The 22,500-nt window shown below is 51.1% G+C and overlaps 4 protein-coding genes across 6 annotated transcripts in view; 2 read left to right on the top strand and 2 right to left on the bottom strand.

Moving 5' to 3' along the window:
- The window catches only part of afg3l2 (AFG3-like AAA ATPase 2), a 13,943-nt gene extending 6,082 nt beyond the window's left edge, over positions 1–7,861 (top strand). Inside the window, exons 1-13 of one of the 3 annotated variants that reach the window (XM_062428989.1) lie at positions 1,919–2,169; positions 2,532–2,606; positions 2,854–2,978; positions 3,060–3,333; positions 4,053–4,190; positions 4,276–4,429; positions 4,735–4,842; positions 4,943–5,068; positions 5,152–5,262; positions 5,340–5,455; positions 5,534–5,734; positions 5,876–6,070; positions 6,326–7,861. In XM_062428989.1, coding sequence (XP_062284973.1) covers positions 2,050–2,169; positions 2,532–2,606; positions 2,854–2,978; positions 3,060–3,333; positions 4,053–4,190; positions 4,276–4,429; positions 4,735–4,842; positions 4,943–5,068; positions 5,152–5,262; positions 5,340–5,455; positions 5,534–5,734; positions 5,876–6,070; positions 6,326–6,565 — 1,983 coding nt within the window. In that variant the 5' untranslated portion in view covers positions 1,919–2,049 and the 3' untranslated portion in view covers positions 6,566–7,861. Of the gene's footprint in view, positions 1–1,918; positions 2,170–2,531; positions 2,607–2,853; positions 2,979–3,059; positions 3,334–4,052; positions 4,191–4,275; positions 4,430–4,734; positions 4,843–4,942; positions 5,069–5,151; positions 5,263–5,339; positions 5,456–5,533; positions 5,735–5,875; positions 6,071–6,325 lie in introns of those variants that run through there. The other 2 variants (XM_062428990.1, XM_062428991.1) reach the window with 2 other exon arrangements.
- Positions 7,862–9,134: 1,273 nt separating this feature from the next.
- klhl18 (kelch-like family member 18) lies at positions 9,135–17,122 on the top strand. The gene is given in 11 exon segments (XM_062428837.1): positions 9,135–9,266; positions 11,517–11,647; positions 11,877–12,017; positions 12,699–12,897; positions 13,213–13,373; positions 13,464–13,600; positions 13,842–14,064; positions 15,167–15,271; positions 15,348–15,459; positions 16,206–16,550; positions 16,552–17,122. Coding segments are annotated over 11 exon segments (1,725 nt in total). The 5' UTR covers positions 9,135–9,137; the 3' UTR covers positions 16,594–17,122.
- On the bottom strand, positions 9,981–10,565 carry LOC133990711 (protein PF3D7_1417600-like). The gene is made up of 2 exons (XM_062429111.1): positions 10,371–10,565; positions 9,981–10,130 (listed from the first exon to the last, which is right to left on the bottom strand). Exons 1-2 carry the CDS (start codon positions 10,563–10,565, stop codon positions 9,981–9,983), a joined length of 345 nt encoding a protein of 114 aa, XP_062285095.1.
- Positions 17,123–17,410: 288 nt separating the features above from the next.
- bfsp2 (beaded filament structural protein 2, phakinin) overlaps positions 17,411–22,500 on the bottom strand; it is a 5,294-nt gene continuing 204 nt past the window's right edge. The window contains exons 1-7 of the mRNA XM_062429369.1: positions 22,261–22,500; positions 21,701–21,783; positions 19,596–19,752; positions 19,353–19,514; positions 19,109–19,237; positions 18,515–18,756; positions 17,411–17,971 (exon numbers count right to left, since the gene is read on the bottom strand). The exon at positions 22,261–22,500 is cut by the window's right edge and continues 204 nt beyond it. Coding sequence (XP_062285353.1) covers positions 17,893–17,971; positions 18,515–18,756; positions 19,109–19,237; positions 19,353–19,514; positions 19,596–19,752; positions 21,701–21,783; positions 22,261–22,500 — 1,092 coding nt within the window. The 3' untranslated portion in view covers positions 17,411–17,892. The remainder of the gene's footprint in view (positions 17,972–18,514; positions 18,757–19,108; positions 19,238–19,352; positions 19,515–19,595; positions 19,753–21,700; positions 21,784–22,260) is intronic.

Here is a 22,500-nt window from a genome sequence, read left to right on the forward strand (position 1 = left end):
GGGCCGCACCCACCTCAGCCGGCGTGCGCCGGCCCTCACTTTCATTGCGCCACGGGGTTTTCTTCACCCTCTGACGTGTTTCAAAACGGGTCGGGTGGGTTGCCGACATCGCCGCAGACCCCTTGCGCCTCTGACGTGGGCCGATCCCCGCCCTGGCGACGCGACGCGGTTGGGGCGCACTGAGGACAGTCCGCCCGGTCGACAGTCGCGCCGGGAGTAGGGGGCCCCGTCCCTCCCTGCGGGGAGCAGGGGGCCCCGTCCCTCCCCGCGGGGAGCAGGGGGCCCCGTCCCTCCCCGCGGGGAGCAGGGGGCCCCGTCCCTCCCCGCGGGGAGCAGGGGGCCCCGTCCCTCCCCGCGGGGAGCAGGGGGCCCCGTCCCTCCCCGCCGGGAGCAGGGGGCCCCGTCCCTCCCCGCGGGGAGCAGGGGGCCCCGTCCCTCCCCGCGGGGAGAGAGGGCGCAGCGAGCACTTTGTCCACGGCCCCGGGAAGCGGCGAGGTCCGGGCGGAGGGCGCTGTAAAGCGGCGCAGAGAAGATAGACTGTCAGTCACGGTTTGGAATGAAAGGGAGAAAAGATGACAGAGTCACACGGCGAATATCGCTAGTATATTTATTTATTTATTTTATTATTATTATTTTTGGAGACGTGACGTTAGTTAAGGCGGCCGCCTTAGCAGGAAAGCGCTGTGGGAAACCCTGGTGTGTTACCTGCTGACCCAGGTGTGTGTGTGTGTGTGTGTGTGTGTGTGTGTCCTGCTGACCCAGGTGTGTGTGTGTGTGTGTGTGTCCTGCTGACCCAGGTGTGTGTGTTACCTGCTGACCCAGGTGTGTATGTGTGTTACCTGCTGACTCAGGTGTGTATGTGTGTTACCTGCTGACCCAGGTGTGTGTGTTACCTGCTGACCCAGGTGTGTATGTGTGTTACCTGCTGACTCAGGTGTGTGTGTGTGTTACCTGCTGACCCAGGTGTGTGTGTGTGTGTGTGTGTGTGTGTGTGTGTGTGTGTGTCCTGCTGACCCAGGTGTGTGTGTGTGTGTGTGTGTGTGTGTGTGTGTGTGTGTGTGTGTGTGTTACCTGCTGACCCAGGTGTGTGTGTGTGTGTGTGTGTGTGTGTGTTACCTGCTGACCCAGGTGTGTGTGTTACCTGCTGACCCAGGTGTGTGTGTTACCTGCTGACCCAGGTGTGTGTGTTACCTGCTGACCCAGGTGTGTGTGTTACCTGCTGACCCAGGTGTGTGTGTTACCTGCTGACCCAGGTGTGTGTGTTACCTGCTGACCCAGGTGTGTGTGTTACCTGCTGACCCAGGTGTGTGTGTTACCTGCTGACTCAGGTGTGTGTGTGTGTGTTACCTGCTGACCCAGGTGTGTGTGTGTGTGTGTCCTGCTGACCCAGGTGTGTGTGTGTGTGTGTCCTGCTGACCCAGGTGTGTGTGTGTGTGTGTGTGTGTGTGTGTGTGTGTGTGTGTGTGTGTGTTACCTGCTGACCCAGGTGTGTGTGTGTGTGTGTGTGTGTGTTACCTGCTGACCCAGGTGTGTGTGTTACCTGCTGACCCAGGTGTGTGTGTTACCTGCTGACCCAGGTGTGTGTGTGTGTGTGTCCTGCTGACCCAGGTGTGTGTGTGTGTGTGTGTGTGTGTGTGTGTGTTACCTGCTGACCCAGGTGTGTGTGTGTGTGTGTGTGTGTGTGTGTGTGTGTGTGTTACCTGGTGACCCAGGTGTGTGTGTTACCTGCTGACCCAGGTGTGTGTGTGTGTGTGTCCTGCTGACCCAGGTGTGTGTGTGTGTGTGTGTGTGTGTGTGTGTGTGTGTGTGTGTGTGTGTGTGTGTGTTACCTGCTGACCCAGGTGTGTGTGTGTGTGTGTGTGTGTGTGTGTGTGTGTGTGTGTGTGTGTGTGTGTGTGTGTGTTACCTGCTGACCCAGGTGTGTGTGTGTTACCTGCTGACCCAGGTGTGTGTGCGTTACCTGCTGACTCAGGTGTGTGTGCGTTACCTGCTGACTCAGGTGTGTGTGTGTTTCAGGGAGACGTGCCGTGGGACGATCGGGAGTTCCGGATGTATTTCCTGAGCGGAGTCGCGTTCTGGACGACCGTCACTTATTACTTTGTGCTGAGAGACGGAGGCAGAGAAGTCACCTGGAAGGACTTCGTCAACAACTACCTGTCCAAAGGAGTGGTGAGCACACCTGTCTGTGACATCATCACCTGTCTGTGACATCATCACCTCATCACCTGTCTGTGACATCATCACCTCATCACCTGTCTGTGACATCATCACCTGTCTGTGACATCATCACCTGAAGATGAATGATGAAACTGTTTAGTTGTTTTTGTCTTCAACATAAAACATTATCTATATAAGCTCATGTGATGGTCGTAGTAGTATTTATAGTATTGTAGTATTTGTAGTATTTGTAGTATTTGTAGTATTGTAGTATTGTAGTATTTGTAGTATTGTAGTATTGTAGTATTTGTAGTATTGTAGTATTTGTAGTACTGCATTAATACTCAGCAGCTGTTACTGTGTTTGTTTCTCAGGTTGATCGATTAGAAGTCGTCAATAAACGTTACGTCAAAGTGGTTTTCTCTGCGGGGAAAACGCCGGTGGACGGAGTGAGTTTATACTTTAATATAATTAAACTTTAATACTTATTATCTGGTTTTACTGTCTGATGCTTAGAGCTCCTCCTAGTGGCTGAAAGTAGCTGTTAATGAACCTGAATACTAGACTACACAGTTCAGTGACTCTGCAGTAAGACATCATGGACGCCCCAGTAGACTGCTAATGATGATGAGTCTTCCTGGTGCTGACGCTGCGCTCTGATTGGCTGGAAACAAACTGACCTGAACTGTTTTCCAGCAGTACGTTTGGTTCAACATCGGCAGCGTGGACACGTTTGAGAGGAACTTGGAGACGGCTCAGTACGAGCTCGGCATCGAGGGCGAGAACCGGCTGCCGGTGGTTTATTCCACCGAGAGCGACGGGTGAGACGCCGCCGCTCACTTCCTGTCACTTCCTGTCTGTTTGTGTTCGTTTCCATGCTAACGTTGGTCCTTCCTGTCCAGCACGTTCCTACTGAGCATGCTCCCCACGGTGCTCATCATCGGCTTCCTGCTGTTCATGCTGCGGCGGGGGCCAGCGGGGGCGGGGCGTCCCGGCCGCGGGATGGGGGGGCTGTTCAGCGTCAGCGAGACGACGGCGAAGATCCTGAAAGACGAGATCGACGTGAAGTTCAAAGACGTGGCGGGATGCGAGGAGGCAAAGCTCGAAATCATGGAGTTCGTCAACTTCCTGAAGAACCCGAAACAGTACCAGGACCTGGGGGCCAAGATCCCTAAGGTGAGGGGGGGGGGGCCAAGATCCCTGAGGTGAGGTTAAGGGGCGGGGGGGGGGGGCGAGGTCCCCGATGATAGAGATTTTAATTATTCAGCCCATACATCAGTGGAGAGAGTAGACAGGAGTCCAGGATGTCTTGCATTGAAAAGGTTTATTTACTTCTACAAGGAGAAGTGAATGAATGATCAGTACACGTTATGTTCTGATGCTCCCTTCAATTCTGAAGTTTCTGTCCTCCGGGACTTTAAACCACACAGATAATGCCACAGGTTGAGCCATACCCAAATATGGGCAGATCCAACACATCTACAATATACAGAATTCACTCTACTGGTCTATAGACAAAACATTGCTTAGACCTCACTCAGGACCTTTGTCCTACATCCAACACTATATCAAACCTCTGACTCCAGTTACCTTTACCCCATTCAGGGAAAACATTCAAAGACATATCTGACCTCAGTTGCTATAGCAACACTATCAGGAAGCCTCCTGTTTTCCCCAAAAGGAGCAGGCTCACTGCTTACCACTATCTCAGGGGGAGACAGTGTCTAAACCCAATATTTGGTGTGGCCTTGCTATAAAGCCTAGTTTGACCCAGTGCATATTAATGATGGAAAATACCCTAACCCCCGAGGTGAGGGGGGTGAGGGGGTCGGGGGGCGAGGGGGGGGGGGGGGGGAGGGGGGTTGAGATGAGGAGCTAACGCTGTGTGTCTGCAGGGAGCGATCCTCACCGGTCCTCCTGGAACGGGGAAGACGCTGCTCGCCAAGGCGACGGCGGGCGAAGCCAACGTGCCGTTCATCACCGTTAACGGCTCCGAGTTCCTGGAGATGTTTGTGGGCGTCGGCCCCGCCAGGGTGAGTCACGGGGCTGCTGGGAAATGTCAACAGATTGTTGAAATAATTAAAGTGGTCTGACCTTTGACCTTTGACCTCTGTGCAGGTCAGAGATCTGTTCGTCATGGCGAGGAAGAACGCGCCCTGCATCCTCTTCATCGATGAGATCGACGCTGTCGGACGGAAGAGAGGACGAGGAAACTTCGGAGGGCAGAGCGAGCAGGAGAACACTCTGAACCAGCTGCTGGTGGAGATGGACGGTGGGTGAAGAACGGCATCATGGGAAATGTAGTGAAAACTGACAGTCAATCAAAACACTTTACTGTAGTACAGTTTGAGGTACTAGTACTTTACTGTAGTACAGTTTGAGGTACTAGTACTGTACTGTAGTACAGTTTGAGGTACTAGTACTGTACTGTAGTACAGTTTGAGGTACTAGTACTTTACTGTAGTACAGTTTGAGGTACTAGTACTTTACTGTAGTACAGTTTGAGGTACTAGTACTGTACTGTAGAACCCCCCTAGGTTAGGAACCCCTGGACTAAACTAACGGTTCTGTTTTCAGGCTTCAACACAGCGACCAACGTCGTCGTTCTGGCAGGAACAAATCGGCCCGACATCCTGGACCCGGCGCTGATGAGACCGGGCCGCTTCGACAGGCAGATCTACATCGGTGAGGATGATGATGATGATGATGATGATGATGATGATGATGATGATGAAGATGATGATGAAGGTCTCAGTTAATCTCATCAGCTGTTTCTGGTGTTTAGGCCACCCCGACATCAAAGGACGATCGTCCATCTTTAAAGTCCACCTGCGTCCTCTGAAGCTGGACCCTGAGATGGACAAAGAGGCGCTGGCGAGGAAGATGGCGGCGCTCACACCCGGATTCTCAGGTAAGCTGGTTGGTTCTGTTAGTCTTCAGAGTTCTGTTCCTCTCAGACGTTCACTCCACCGTTTCCTGTTTCCTGTCCATCAGGGGCCGACATCGCCAACGTGTGTAACGAGGCAGCTCTGATCGCCGCTCGCCACCTTTCGGACGCCATCAACCAGAAACACTTCGAACAGGCGATCGAGAGAGTGATCGGAGGCGAGCAGCACCGCCGCACGTTATCAATACGCCATCGATAAGTGGATCACCGTTAACCTGATGCTTTCTTCCTGCAGGTCTGGAGAAGAAGACTCAGGTTCTGCAGCCGGAGGAGAAGAAGACGGTGGCGTTCCACGAGGCGGGTCACGCCGTCGCCGGCTGGTTCCTGGAGCACGCCGACCCGCTGCTGAAGGTCCGTCGCCATGACGACCAGCAGTCAGGATCAATAGTTAGCGTTAGAACCGATAACTAACGGTTGTTACCTGTGCAGGTGTCCATCATCCCGCGGGGGAAAGGCCTCGGCTACGCTCAGTACCTCCCGAAGGAGCAGTTCCTCTACACCAAGGAGCAGCTGCTGGACCGCATGTGCATGACTCTGGGAGGAAGAGTCGCAGAGCAGATCTTCTTCAGCCGCATCACCACCGGGGCTCAGGACGACCTGCGCAAGGTCACGCAGAGCGCCTACGCACAGGTCAGAGGTCACGCAGGTCACGGGGAGGGTAGGGGTCAGAGGTCACGGGAAGAGGAGGGGTAAGAGGTCACGGGGAGGGGAGGGGTCAGAAGGGAGGGGTCAGAGGTCATGTTGGTCTGACTGCTCTCTGTTCTGCTGCAGATCGTGCAGTTCGGGATGAACGCTAAGGTGGGCCAGGTGTCCTTCGACCTCCCTCGGCAGGGCGAGATGGTTCTGGAGAAACCGTACAGCGAGGCGACGGCTCGGCTCATCGACACCGAGGTCCGAATCCTGATCAGCGAAGCGTACGAGAGAACGCACCAGCTGCTGAGCGAGAAGAAGGCCGAAGTGGAGATGGTACGAAGGGGGGGGCAGTAATCACGGGGGGGGCAGTAATCACAGGGGGGGCGGGGGCAGTAATCACGGGGGGGGGCAGTAATCACAGGGGGGGGAAGTAATCACGGGGGGGCAGTAATCACAGGGGGCGGGGGCAGTAATCACGGGGGGGGCAGTAATCGGGGTGATCAGCGACTCGTTTCTCTGCTTAAATGAGTCGGATAGTTTGGAGAACCGTGGGAGAACGTTCTCTGAGTCGTGTGTTCTGTCCTGCAGGTGGCGCTGCGGCTGCTGGAGAAGGAGGTTCTGGATAAGAACGACATGGTGGAGCTGCTCGGAAAACGTCCGTTCGCTGAGAAGTCGACGTACGAGGAGTTTGTGGAAGGAACCGGCGGCGAGGACGAGGACACGTCGCTGCCGGAGGGCCTGAAGGACTGGAACCAGGAGCGGAAGGAACGGGACGAGAGCACCGACGAACAGGTGGCCCGCCAGATCTCTGGAGGAATGCCTTTCTAGAACCCACATGTTCCACTGTGGTTCCTCTGCAGCTCCAGAACCAGCTGGAGAACCCGCTCACCGACTCAGAACATCAGAACATTTGCTCACTCTTTAAAGTTCTTAGACGTTTGGGGCAGTGGCGCAGAACCTCAGACACTGCCCAGGTTCTCCCAGACCGAACATCAAGAACGTTGGTTCTGCTCTGCGTGCTTGCATCGCTAAAGCTTCATTCTGTTCTGTTGGGTTCTGGGTTCTACTGCCACCCCCATAAATGCTGCCCACGTGTGTTGTTTGAAGTTCTAGATAAACCTTGTCTCAATCTGCGGGGCGCAGAACCCTCTCACTGCAAGAACCTTCTACAGTTCTAGATCTTTGCAGAACCACCAAACTGAGTTAACATGCAGGGAACGTTCTACAGAACCTCCGACATGCGGCTCTAGATCATTCATATCACAATAAATATTTCTACACAGAGAACTGTTCTTCCATCAGAGAACCGACTTCTGTGCGAGTTCAGTACCACACAAACACTTGATGGGTTCTACGTGAATTACAGCACACATAGATCACAGAACATGTTCCAGCTTTACGAACTAGAACCACCTCTGACGTTAAAGAACACAGTGTTCTCTGCATTTAACTCTAGAACCTTCTTGCATGCAGTGTTCAAGAACAATCAGATCAACACAGATCTTCCTTAAGAACCGGTGGAGCTGTGGCCCAGGGTTCTGCAGTGTGCTCTTATTGCAACAGAACCTGCTCATCAAGTGTCTGATGTTCTAAGGCTTTTAAAATGTTCTCCGTGTAGTGTTCTAAAGTCTTCACATTGACGGTACACATGAGCTTCTCACTGTTCTCCATGTTCCGACCAATAGAACCTTTATTACTGCTCTGAATAGAACCCATAGAACCGTAGAACCGTTCTGTGTTCTGTTGCAGCTTTGACCTGGAGAACGTCCGCAGAACCTTCCAGAGCAGCGAAAAGGTTCTCCCTGTGGTTCCTTGTCTCCGGCAGAACCTTCCACCAGTTAAAAACGTTATTTATAAAGTGAAGCCAGCATCGTCACCATGGTAACGGCACCATTTTAAAGGTCCGACAGCGATCGGTATTGATCAGTTATTGATTAGCTAGCTTGCTGTATGATGTGTCGGCTCATGCTAACAGTGTAAAGATGTAAATGTGACTTCATGATGTTTTAATAAAGTCAATAATCAATAATCAATTATTCAGAGCTTAATGTTCAAATGTGTAATTTATTTTAATAAAAAGAAAAATATTAAAGATTTAACAAAGAAAAGAAATTAAATAATCACGTCAACAACAACTGAGTCTGTCGTTTATATTAAAGTTTATTTATGATCCAATCAGAACCGATCACATCCAGAACCCATCACAGCCAGAACCGATCACAGCCAGAACCGATCACAGCCAGAGCCAATCACAGCCAGAGCCAATCACAGCCAGAGCCGATCACAGCCAGAACCGATCACAGCCAGAGCCAATCACAGCCAGAACCATTCACAGCCAGAACCGATCACAGCCAGAACCCATCACAGCCAGAACCGATCACAGCCAGAACCATTCACAGCCAGAGCCAATCACAGCCAGAACCGATCACATCCAGAACCCATCACAGCCAGAACCGATCACAGCCAGAACCGATCACAGCCAGAACCGATCACAGCCAGAACCATTCACAGCCAGAGCCAATCACAGCCAGAACCATTCACAGCCAGAACCGATCACAGCCAGAGCCAATCACAGCCAGAACCGATCACAGCCAGAACCATTCACAGCCAGAGCCAATCACAGCCAGAACCGATCACAGCCAGAACCATTCACAGCCAGAGCCAATCACAGCCAGAGCCAATCACAGCCAGAACCGATCACAGCCAGAACCATTCACAGCCAGAGCCAATCACAGCCAGAACCCATCACAGCCAGAACCGATCACAGCCAGAACCGATCACATCCAGAACCAATCACACATAATATAATTTAATACTCGTTCTTATAACAGTCGAGGGGCGAATCGTGGACTGATTACTCTACCAGTACCGAAGTCTGACTCTATGAAGCTGTCAGTATTTTATAGGTCAGTTGGGTTTTGGACCAGTCTTCCAGGTTTTGAGGTTCTGTGATATAATGACTGTAAAATGTTTTCCTTTCAGTTTTATATATTTTTATATTAACTTGAGATTGTAAAGTCTGTAGTTGTCTATTAAATATTATTAAATATTATTAAATATTATTAAATATTATTAAATATTATGGTCTGGATCCAGGAAGATGGAAGATTGGGATCCTTTAAATAAACAAACACACAGGGCTCTACTAGATAGACCCTTTTTATTTAGACATTTTATTGTGAAGGACATCTCAACACTGATCGATGAGTGTTTTATTGTGAAGGACACCTCAACACTGATCGATGAGTGTTTTATTGTGAAGGACACCTCAACACTGATCGATGAGTGTTTTATTGTGAAGGACACCTCAACACTGATCGATGAGTGTTTTATTGTGAAGGCTGAGACCGGATGCAGAAGGTACGGCGGCTCGGAGGCTCATTCCGCGGAGCTGCTGACGATGGGAGACATCTTCTGTGAGGAGCTCGAGGACTTGGTTCACTTCTCAGTGCACGACCTGCCGGCACGAGGCTATGTCGTCATGGAGGAGATCCGACGTCAGGGGAAACTCTGTGACGTCACGCTCAAGGTAAAGATGACGCGGCGCTCAGACAGCTGTTAGCCTGCTAGCGGCTAAGATGCTAACAACATGCTAATTCAGCTAACAGCGGATTAGCAACCGACAGTGTGACGTCACTGTAATAACATCTGACCCGGAAACACCTGAGACCTGCTGCCCCCCCCCCCCACCCCCCGCTGTGAACGGACCTATGACGTCACACTGCCTGTTTGTTAATGCTTCCTGGTTACTGTTGCTAACATCACACGCTATGAACTGTGGGTAAAAAGGTGCACGTGCACGTGACTGTGACAGCTGTGAGCCTCAGAGCACGTGACAGGCTCAGGTAGAGGCAGGTGGCTCCGTGTGTGACGTATTTCCGGTTTCTATCACAGGTTAGAGTGTTTAGATGGACAGAATTCAGCTATGATCAATAATCAATAATCAGTTTGATCAATAATCAATAATCAGTTTGATCAATAATCAGTAATCAGTTTGATCTATAGCCTGTTTCCACGGAGGACGTTCCTGGTAACATTTAGAAGAACCTTTGCAGGAACAGCAGATTAGAACCCTGATAGAACCTAGCGGCGCTACTACTGTTCTTCTTCTGCTGCGTTTTATTTTGGAGCTTTCTGTTGATGCCACTTCCTGCTTTGAGTATAACCAATCAGCACAGAGTAAACCTGAAGCCCCGCCCAGGCAAGAACTGGACCCGTCTAGCAGAACCTTAACAGGTCTAACCTAGTCGCTGCCTCGGGGTCGGTACTGTGTTCGGCCCTGAAAGACTCCTGGGCGGGGCTTCAGGTTTACTCTGTGCTGATTGGTTATACTCAAAGCAGGAAGTGGCGTCAACAGAAAGCGCCAAAATAAGCTCACCTCCTCCATGTTCACCTCCTCCATGTTTACCTCCTCCATGTTCACCTCCTCCATGTTTACCTCCTCCATGTTTACCTCCTCCATGTTTACCTCCTCCATGTTTACCTCCTCCATGTTCACCTCCTCCATGTTTACCTCCTCCATGTTTACCTCCTCCATGTTTACCTCCTCCATGTTTACCTCCTCCATGTTCACCTCCTCCATGTTTACCTCCTCCATGTTCACCTCCTCCATGTTCACCTCCTCCATGTTTACCTCCTCCATGTTTACCTCCTCCATGTTTACCTCCATGTTGACCTCCTCCATGTTCACCTCCTCCATGTTCACCTCCTCCATGTTTACCTCCATGTTCACCTCCTTCATGTTCACCTCCTCCATGTTCACCTCCTTCATGTTTACCTCCTCCATGTTTACCTCCATGTTTACCTCCTTCATGTTCACCTCCTCCATGTTTACCTCCATGTTTACCTCCTTCATGTTCACCTCCTCCATGTTCACCTCCTTCATGTTCACCTCCTCCATGTTTACCTCCTCCATGTTCACCTCCATGTTCACCTCCTCCATGTTTACCTCCTCCATGTTTACCTCCTCCATGTTCACCTCCATGTTCACCTCCTTCATGTTCACCTCCTCCATGTTCACCTCCTCCATGTTCTCCTCCATGTTCAGTACAGGAGAGAACAGCACAGGAGAGAACAGTACAGGTGAGAACAGCACAGGTGAGAACAGTACAGGTGAGAGAACAGTACAGGAGAGAACAGTACAGGAGAGAACAGCACAGGTGAGAACAGCACAGGTGAGAACAGAACAGGAGAGAACAGTACAGGAGAGAACAGCACAGGTGAGAACAGCACGAGAGAGAACAGTACAGGAGAGAACAGCACAGGAGAGAACAGTACAGGAGAGAACAGTACAGGAGAGAACAGCACAGGTGAGAACAGCACAGGTGAGAACAGTACAGGTGAGAGAACAGTACAGGAGAGAACAGCACAGGTGAGAACAGTACAGGAGAGAACAGCACAGGTGAGAACAGCACAGGTGAGAACAGAACAGGAGAGAACAGTACAGGAGAGAACAGCACAGGAGAGAACAGTACAGGAGAGAACAGTACAGGAGAGAACAGCACAGGTGAGAACAGCACAGGAGAGAACAGCACAGGTGAGAACAGTACAGGAGAGAACAGCACAGGTGAGAACAGTACAGGAGAGAACAGCACAGGTGAGAACAGTACAGGAGAGAACAGTACAGGTGAGAGAACAGCACAGGTGAGAACAGTACAGGAGAGAACAGCACAGGAGAGAACAGCACAGGTGAGAACAGTACAGGTGAGAACAGTACAGGAGAGAACAGCACAGGTGAGAGAACAGCACAGGTGTGCTGACGGCTGCTTCCTGTCTGCAGGTCGGGGATCATAAGTTCAGCGCTCACCGGATCGTTCTGGCCGCTTCGATCCCGTATTTCCACGCCATGTTTACCAACGACATGGTGGAGTGCAAGCAGGACGAGATCCTGATGCAGGGCATGGACCCCAGGTAAGTCCATGGAGTCCAGGTCTAACCCCCCCCCCCCCCACCCCTGTATAAACCAGGTCTAACCCCCCCCACCCACCCACCCACCCCGTATAGTCCAGGTCTAACCCCTCGCCCCCCCCCCCCCTGTATAGTCCAGGTCTAACCCCCCCCCCCGTATAGTCCAGGTCTAACCCCCCCCCCCCCCCCCGTATAGTCCAGGTCTAACCCCTCGCCCCCCCCTGTGTTGCAGTGCTCTGGAGTCTCTCATTAACTTCGCCTACAGCGGCCATGTTGCCATCGACCAGCAGAACGTTCAGTCGCTGCTCATCGGCTCGAGTTTCCTGCAGCTGCAGAACGTTAAAGATGCCTGCTGCTCCTTCCTGCAGGAGAGGTGAGACACCTGTCTGTCTGCTACCTGTCTGTCTGCTCACCTGTCTGCTCACCTGTCTGTCTGCTCACCTGTCTGTCTGCTACCTGTCTGTCTGCTACCTGTCTGTCTGCTCACCTGTCTTTCTGCTACCTGTCTGTCTGCTCACCTGTCTGTCTGCTCACCTGTCTGTCTGCTGCCTGTCTGTCTGCTACCTGTCTGTCTGCTGCCTGTCTGTCTGCTCACCTGTCTGCTCACCTGTCTGTCTGCTCACCTGTCTGTCTGCTACCTGTCTGTCTGCTACCTGTCTGTCTGCTCACCTGTCTGTCTGCTACCTGTCTGTCTGCTCACCTGTCTGCTCACCTGTCTGTCTGCTCACCTGTCTGTCTGCTACCTGTCTGTCTGCTACCTGTCTGTCTGCTCACCTGTCTGTCTGCTACCTGTCTGTCTGCTACCTGTCTGTCTGCTGCCTGTCTGTCTGCTCACCTGTCTGTCTGCTACCTGTCTGTCTGCTCACCTGTCTGTCTGCTGCCTGTCTGTCTGCTCACCTGTCTGTCTGCTACCTGTCTGCTCACCTGTCTGTCTGCTACCTGTCTGCTCACCTGTCTGTCTGCTCACCTGTCTGCTACCTGTCTGTCTGCTCACCTGTCTGTCTGCTGCCTGTCTGTCTGCTCACCTGTCTGTCTGTCTGTCTCACCTGTGCAGGTTACACCCTAAGAACTGTCTAGGCGTGCGTCAGTTTGCAGAGACCATGATGTGCACGACGCTGTACGACTCGGCCAGCAGCTTCCTGCATCAGCACTTTGTGGAGGTTTCGTTATCGGAGGAGTTTCTGAGTCTGAGGACGGAAGAAGTTCTGGAGCTGGTGGGCTGCGACGAGCTCAACATCAAAGCAGAGGAACAGGTGAGACCCTCACCTGTACCTGAGAACATGACTCACCTGTACCTGATAACATGACTCACCTGTACCTGAGAACATGACTCACCTGTACCTGATAACATGACTCACCTGTACCTGATAACATGACTCACCTGTACCTGATAACATGACTCACCTGTACCTGATAACATGACTCACCTGTACCTGATAACATGACTCACCTGTACCTGATAACATGACTCACCTGTACCTGAGAACATGACTCACCTGTACCTGAGAACATGACTCACCTGTACCTGATAACATGACTCACCTGTACCTGATAACATGACTCACCAGGTGTTCGAGGCGGTGCTGGCCTGGGTTCATCATGACCGGGACCGGAGGGAGTCTCTGCTGCCGGAGCTGCTCTCTAAGATCCGGCTGCCGCTGTGTCGACCTCAGTTCTTATCGGACCGAGTCCAGCAGGACGAACTGGTCCGCTGCTGCCATAAATGCAGGTGAGACAGGTGTAGCCAACAGGTAGATGTTGCGCCAGGTGACATCATCATGTAGCTGTGTGATGATTGGTTGAATGACTCTGTTGTCAGAGATCTGGTGGATGAAGCCAAAGATTTCCACCTGATGCCGGAGCGCCGTCCTCACCTGCCGACCTTCAAGACCCGGCAGAGGTGCTGCACGTCCATCACAGGACTCATCTACGCTGTGGGAGGACTCAACAGCTCAGGTACCTGCTCACCTGCTCACCTTCACACCTGCTCACCTGTACACCTGCTCACCTGCTCACCTGTACACCTGCTCACCTGTACACCTGCTCACCTGTACACCTGCTCACCTGCTCACCTGCTCACCTTCACACCTGCTCACCTGCTCACCTGTACACCTGCTCACCTGTGGAGGAAAGGCGGGGCTACAGTATGATGCCATGTGACTGGTAGTCAGCTGATGTCAGTGTTTTTCTCCTCCAGGTGATTCCTTAAACGTTGTTGAAGTGTTTGATCCAATCGGGAACTTCTGGGAGCGATGTCAGCCAATGAGGACGGCTCGCAGCAGAGTGGGCGTGGCCGTCGTTAATGGGCTGCTGTACGCTATTGGAGGATACGACGGCCAATCGCGGCTCAGCACTGTGGAAGTTTACAACCCCGAGACGGACAGCTGGACTCGAGTGTCAAGCATGAACAGCCAGCGCAGGTCAATACACGATCAATACATGATCAATACACGATCAATACACTGATCAATACACGATCAATACACTGATCAATACACTGATCAATACACGATCAATACATGATCAATACACGATCAATACACTGATCAATACACGATCAATACACTGATCAATACATGATCAATACATGATCAATACATGATCAATACACGATCAATACACTGATCAATACACGATCAATACACTGATCAATACACTGATCAATACACTGATCAATACACTGATCAATACATGATCAATACACGATCAATACACTGATCAATACACGATCAATACACTGATCAATACACTGATCAATACATGATCAATACATGATCAATACACGATCAATACACTGATCAATACACGATCAATACACTGATCAATACATGATCAATACATGATCAATACATGATCAATACACGATCAATACACTGATCAATACACGATCAATACACTGATCAATACACTGATCAATACACTGATCAATACACTGATCAATACATGATCAATACACGATCAATACACTGATCAATACACGATCAATACACTGATCAATACACTGATCAATACATGATCAATACATGATCAATACACGATCAATACACTGATCAATACACGATCAATACACTGATCAATACACTGATCAATACACGATCAATACACTGATCAATACACGATCAATACACTGATCAATACACGATCAATACACTGATAAATACACTGATCAATACACTGATCAATATACGATCAATACACTGATCAATACACGATCAATACACGATTAATACACTGATCAATACACTGATCAATACACGATCAATACACTGATCAATACACGATCAATACATGATCAATACATGATCAATACACTGATCAATACATGATCAATACACGATCAATACACTGATCAATACACGATCAATACACTGATCAATACACGATCAATACACGATCAATACATGATCAATACATGATCAATACACGATCAATACACGATCAATACACGATCAATACTCTGATCAATACAGTGCCATCTCAGTGACATCTCAGTGACATCACAGTGACATCATGTGTCCTCAGCGCCATGGGAACGGTGGTTATTGACGGGAACATCTACGTGTGCGGCGGCTACGACGGGAAGTCGTCTCTGAACTCGGTGGAGTGTTATTCTCCAGACACGGACAGGTGATCAATACTCTGATCAATAAGGGCTGTCAGGATATCTGTGAGTATTGATAACTGATCAGATTGATTGATGCAGGTGGACGGTGGTGACGGAGATGAGCGCCAGCCGGAGCGCCGCCGGCGTCACCGTGTTCGACGGGCGCATCTTCGTCTCCGGCGGCCATGACGGTTTACAGATATTCAACACGGTCAGTAAACTGATCAATACGGATCAATACGGATCAATACTGATCAATACGGATCAATACTGATCAATACGGATCAATACTGATCACTACGGATCAATACTGATCAATACTGATCACTACGGATCAATACTGATCAATACTGATCACTACGGATCAATACTGATCAATACGGATCAATACTGATCAATACTGTATCTCTGTGTGTGTGTGTGTATATAATGTGTGTATCTCTGTGTGTGTGTATATAATGTGTGTATCTCTGTGTGTGTGTATATAATGTGTGTATCTCTGTGTGTGTGTATATAATGTGTGTATCTCTGTGTGTGTGTGTATATAATGTGTATCTCTCTGTGTGTGTGTGTATATAATGTGTGTATCTCTGTGTGTGTGTATATAATGTGTGTATCTGTGTGTGTGTGTATATAATGTGTGTATCTCTGTGTGTGTGTGTGTATATAATGTGTGTATCTCTGTGTGTGTGTATATAATGTGTGTATCTCTGTGTGTGTGTATATAATGTGTGTATCTCTGTGTGTGTGTATATAATGTGTGTATCTCTGTGTGTGTGTATATAATGTGTGTATCTCTGTGTGTGTATATAATGTGTGTATCTCTGTGTGTGTATATAATGTGTGTATCTCTGTGTGTGTGTATATAATGTGTGTATCTCTGTGTGTGTATATAATGTGTGTATCTCTGTGTGTGTGTGTGTATATAATGTGTGTATCTCTGTGTGTGTGTTACAGGTAGAGTATTACAACCATCACACTAACCGTTGGCATGCAGCGGCGGCGATGCTGAATAAGCGCTGTCGCCATGGCGCCGCCGCGCTCGGCAGCCACATGTACGTCGTCGGCGGTTACGACGGATCGGGCTTCCTGAGCGGCGCCGAAGTGTTCAGCTCGGCCACGGCTCAGTGGAGCCACCTGCTGGCCATGAACACGCGGCGCAGCAGAGTGTCGCTGGTGGCGACGTCCGGCCGGCTGTACGCGGTGGGCGGGTACGACGGCCAGTCCAACCTCTGCTCCGTGGAGACCTTCTACCCCGACAACGCTCGCTGGAGCTTCATGGCGCCCATGGTGAGCCACGAGGGGGGGGGTCGGCGTGGGCTGCATCCCGCTGCAGCCCGCCTAGCGGCCGGTAGGAGCCGGAGGAGCCGTGTTCCCGAGGAGGCCCCGCCCTCCTGTGGCCGTACGACGGCGGGCCCGACGCTCGCCCGCTCACGCCTGAGGGATTCTGGGTAAAGACTGTAGGGTTAGCGTCGAGCTAACCGCTAGCGTTGAGCTATTAGCGAGCGTGTGCCGATCGATTTTATTGATTTTAAAACACAGCTGCTGAATTTAAAGAGGACGAATGCTCTGATGTGTTTTACTGAGCGCCGCCTGCAGGCCGCACATCACGTGACCACGCTGAGGTCAGAGGTCACACCTCTTTAGCTGCATTGCTAATGTTGCTAGCAGGCGGAAGCATCGGTGTGAACCTGATCAGCTGATCGGACTCTCCGCCAGGAGGCACTCACACACCTGAAGAAGAGTCACTCAGTCGTCATGGAGACGGGTCAGGTGGTGTCATGTGGGAAACCAAACGAACTGATCGATAATCATTGATCCAATCATCACCGACTCTGATTGATTAGTTTTCTGTTTGTGGACCATTAAAGAGATGAAACCACTTCCTGTTTCCTGTCTGATCTGTCCTAATCAATAATCAATAATTATCATATTGATCTATCAGAGGGTTAGTGGAGGCTGCAGATCTGGATTCAGACTCAGCTTCATGAAGCATCAACAGGTTTTATGACTTTACAACTTTTCTAACACAGTTAGTGTGATGTCACAGTTTGTGATGTTTTATTTTCTCTTTTTGTGATAAAACTTAAAAAAAACAAAACAAACAAATGTATTTGTGAACATGTTTATAACCTTTATTAAATCAACATTAGCAGCAAATGAAACCATAAATCCATCAACATAAAAACAAAGTCAGCCTCCAGCAGCCGCTTCAGTCTTCACTGATTCCTTTGTTCTGTTTCATCTGAATCCTCTTCACTCAGCACCGCAGTGACATCACAGTGACACCGCAGTGACATCACGGTGACACCGCAGTGACATCACGGTGACACCGCAGTGACATCACGGTGACATCACGGTGACATCGCAGTGACATCACAGTGACATCACGGTGACATCACGGTGACATCACAGTGACACCGCAGTGACACCGCAGTGACATCGCAGTGACATCACAGTGACATCATGTGGTGGAAACTTGACTGCTGTAGTTTAGAGTTCAGGCTCTAGCACAGCTCTGGTTTATGTTGCTCAGATCTCTTCTTCTTTGTGTCCTGTGATGGAGGAGCTGATCACTCACAGCTCAGCAGGAAGGAAACAGTAGAAACACAAACATCTGCTCCTCAGATCCTCAGATCCTCCATCACTGTCCTGCAAGTCCTGCAGCATCACTCCTGAAGTCTGGAGCTGCTCCTTCAGCACCGGACTGCAGACCTGAACACCTGGAAGCCAACATGTAGTCATCAAGTCTCAGTCTGATCCTCCGTTTACTAAATAACTGCTTCAGGGTTAACAATATACCATGATGTCATAAGGTCATGTGTTAGGTCATAAGGTCATGTGTTAGGTCATAAGGTCATGTGTGATGTCATAAGGTCATGTGTTAGGTCATAAGGTCATGTGTTAGGTCATAAGGTCATGTGTGATGTCATAAGGTCATGTGTTAGGTCATAAGGTCATGTGTTAGGTCATGTGTGAGGTCATGTGTGATGTCATAAGGTCATGTGTGTGGTCATGTGTTAGGTCATGTGTGATGTCATGTGTGATGTCATGTGTTAGGTCATGTGTGATGTCATGTGTGATGTCATGTGTGAGGTCATGTGTGATGTCATGTGTGATGTCATGTGTGAGATCATGTGTGATGTCATGTGTGATGTCATGTGTGATGTCATGTGTGAGGTCATGTGTGATGTCATGTGTGATGTCATGTGTGATGTCATGTGTGAGGTCATGTGTGATGTCATGTGTGATGTCATGTGACTCACAGTGGTTCGTTGGGTTGGAAGCGGCTCTCCTCTCCATCCAGGATACCGTGGTACATGCCGATCTCCTGCTCCAGACGCTGCTTGTTGCTTAGCAACGTGTCGTAGTCACGGCGCTGCTGCTCGATCTCTCCGCGGACGTCAGATAGCTCCGCCTCCAGCTTCGCCACCACTGAGCCCAGATTCTGCAGCTCCACATCGTGCCAGTGCCGAGCGTCTCCCAGAGAGTTCTCCAGCCCGCGTTTCTAAAGTCATGATGACATCATCGCTCATCAATACGCTTAAAATACATAAATATAAAATATCTTAACGTAATATCTACTAATCAATGATATTAGTGTATTGATCATGTTTGTTATTGACTGCTGGACATATTGATTGTTTATTATTGTGTATTGATAGTCTATTGATCGGCATATCGATTGTTTATCGATCATGCAGTATTGATCCCTTAGTGTATTGATTAGTGTATTGATTAGTGTATTGATTAGTGTATTGATTAGTGTATTGATTAGAAGTATTGATTAGTGTATTGATTAGAAGTATTGATTAGTGTATTGATTAGAAGTATTGATTAGTGTATTGATGGGGTCTCACCAGCGCTCTGATGGACTCAGTCTCAGCCTGCAGACTCTGGATCTTACAGCCGGCGTCGCTGCACTCGGCCTTCAGCGCCTCCACCTGCTTCTCCTCTGGACTCAACCTGCTGCTGACACACTGCGCCTCCTGCACACACACACACACACACACACACACACACACACACACACACACACATCAGCATCACATCTGACAGCAGCAGTCTCTCCTGTGAACAGCTGTCCAGATGTGATGACCTCACCTTACACTCCAGGTAGCTGTCGGTGTCGGCCCGGTTCCTCTCCGTCACCTTCTCCCAGTGGTTCCTGATGTAGGACAGGATCTGGTCCAGACTGGTTTCTATGGGAGCGTCTGGTTGGTCCACCTCACGTCCAGACATCTGACTGTAGAGGAGACGCACGTCCTGCAAGCACAACGCTCCGATCAATACGCCGATCAATAACCAACACGGTCAAATACGGAACATGTGCTGTGATTGGTGGACCTGCTCGTGGTTCCGCTCCAGGTTCCTCAGGTCCGCTCTCATGTTCTCCATCTGGTCCTCGAGCTCCGCCTTCGTCAGGTTCGCATCATCGATCACTTTATACAGAGAGTTGATCTCCTCCTCCACCGCCTTCCTGAAGGGCTGCTCGTTCTCATACCTGCAGGACACACAGCTGTTACTCCTCCTGCTCCTCCTGCTCCTCCTCCTGCCCCTTCTCTTCCTCCTCCCTCCTGCTCCTCCTGCTCCTACTGCTGCTCCTCCTCCTGCTCCTCCTCCTACTCCTCCTCCTGCTCCTCCTCCTGCTCCTCTGCTTCCTCCTCCTGCCCCTTCTCCTCCTCTTCCTCCTCCTGCTGCTCCTCCTACTCCTACTCCTCCTCTACTCCTCCTCTACTCCTCCTCTTCCTCCTCCTACTCCTCCTCCTCCTGCTCCTACTCCTCCTCCTACTCCTCCTGCTGCTCCTCCTGCTGCTCTCCTCCTCCTCCTCCTGCCCCTTCTCCTACATCCTCCTGCTCCTCCTGCTCCTACTGCTGCTCCTCCTCCTGCTCCTCCTGCTGCTCCTACTCCTCCTCCTCCTGCCCCTTCTCCTACTCCTCCTGCTGCTCCTCCTCCTACTCCTCCTGCTCCTCCTCATCCTACTCCTACTGCTCCTCCTCCTCCTTCTGCTGCTCCTCCTCCTGTTACTCCTCCTACTGCTCCTACTCCTCCTTCTGCTGCTCCTCCTCCTGCTGCTCCTCCTCCTCCTGCTACTCCTCCTACTCCTGCTCCTGCTGCTCCTCCTACTGCTGCTCCTCCTACTGCTCCTCCTCCTACTCCTCCCTCCTCCTCCTCTTCCTCCTCCTACTCCTCCTGCTCCTACTCCTCCTCCTACTCCTCCTCCTCATACTCCTCCTCCTGCTCCTACTCCTCCTCCTACTCCTCCTCCTCCTCCTCATACTCCTCCTCCTACTCCTCCTCCTCCTCCTCATACTACTCCTCCTCCTGCTCCTCCCTGCTGCTCCACCTACTCCTTCTGCTCATCCTACTCCTCCTTCTCCTCCTCCTCCTCCTCCTCGTACTCCTCCTCCTCCTCCTACTCCTCATCCTACTCCTCCTCCTCCTCATGCTCCTCCTGCCCCTCCTCCTCCCTGCTCCTCCTTCTCCTCCTCTTCCTCCTGCTCCTCCTCCTCGTCCTCGTACTCCTCCTCCTGCCCCTCCTGCTCCTTCTGCTCCTCCTCTTACTCCTCCTTCTGCTCCTCCTACTCCTCCCTCCTGTTCCTTCTGCTCCTCCTCTTCCTCCTGCTCCTGCTCCTCTCCTACTCCTCCTCCTCATACTCCTCCTCCTGCTCCTACTCCTCCTCCTCCTCCTCCTCCTCCTCATACTCCTCCTCCTGCTCTCCTGCTGCTCCACCTACTCCTCCTTCTGCTCATCCTACTCCTCCTTCTCCTGCCCCTTCTCCCTACTCCTCCTTCTCCTCCTCCTCCTCCTCGTACTCCTCCTCCTCCTCCTACTCCTCATCCTACTCCTCCTCCTCATGCTCCTCCTGCCCCCTCCTCCTCCTGCTCCTCCTTCTCCTCCTCCTCCTCTTCCTCTTGCTCCTCCTCCTCGTCCTCGTACTCCTCCTCCTGCCCCTCCTGCTCCTTCTGCTCCTCCTCTTACTCCTCCTTCCTGCTCCTCCTACTCCTCCTCCTGTTCCTTCTGCTCCTCCTCTTCCTCCTGCTCCTGCTCCTCCTTCTCCTACTCCTCCTCCTCCTACTCCGCCTCCTCCTCCTGCTCTTCCTGCTGCTCCTTCTCCTACTCTTACTCCTACTCCTCCATCTGCTCCTCCTTCTCCTACTCTTCCCTCCTACTCCTCTCCTCCTCCTACTCCTCCTTCTGCTCCTCCTTCTCCTCCTCCTCCTGCTCCTCCTCTTCCTTTTCCTACTCCTCCTTCTCTCTTTCTCCTTCTCCTCCTCCTACTCCTCCTCCTGCCCCTCCTCCTACTCCTCCTTCTGCTCCTCCTTCTCCTACTCCTCCCTACTCCCTCCTACTCTCCTCTCCTTCTGCTCCTCCTCCTTCTCCTCCTCCTCCTCCTCCTCCTCCTACCACCTCCTCCTCCTCCTCCTCCTCAGCAGTGTGACCTCTGACCTGTCCTTAAAGTCCTCTGCGTTGGCCTGAACATTCTCCGTCTGCAGCATCAGCCGAGCGTTGTCCAGGATGGCTTCACTGACCTGCAGGAACGCAGGAAAACACAGTGCTGAGAGCTGCTGCAGCCAGCAGGGGGCAGCACACACACACAGTAACACACACACACACACAGACAGACACACACACACACAGACAGACACAGACAGACACACAGTAACACACACACACACAGACACACACACATACACACACACACAATAAACACACACACATATATATTCACACACACACCTAGTAACACACAGTAACACACACACACACACACACACAGTCTGGAGTTTAAATCATTATTGAGATTATTTACTGATTATTGATTAAAGTCATTTATTGATCAGTTATTGGCGGAGGTGTAGTCATGACGACCAGCTGATCATAACGCTAGTGTTAGAGCGCAGCTGCTGTTCCCATGGTAACCCCAGGTGTGCGCAGCTGCTGTTCCCATGGTAACCCCAGGTGTGCGCAGCTGCTGTTCCCATGGTAACCCCAGGTGTGTGACTCACCTGTCTGTACACCTCCTCCCACTCCCTCCTCAGCGGCCCCCAGGCTCCCGCGCTGGAGGCTTTGCGGTCCAGGCAGAGGCGGATCTGCTCCTCCAGCTGCTGGTTCAGGGTCTCCAGGGCCCGGACCTTGTCCCGGTACTCCATCAAACAGCTGTTCAGTCCTGCTGCAGCTGCTCCGTGACCCGCCGCGCGCTCCCCGCCGCGGGGCAGCACGGGCGCGGCGGTGCTCCTCATGCCCTG

This window comes from Scomber scombrus, chromosome 11 (genome assembly GCF_963691925.1).
Source record: "Scomber scombrus chromosome 11, fScoSco1.1, whole genome shotgun sequence".
Lineage (NCBI taxonomy): Eukaryota > Metazoa > Chordata > Actinopteri > Scombriformes > Scombridae > Scomber > Scomber scombrus.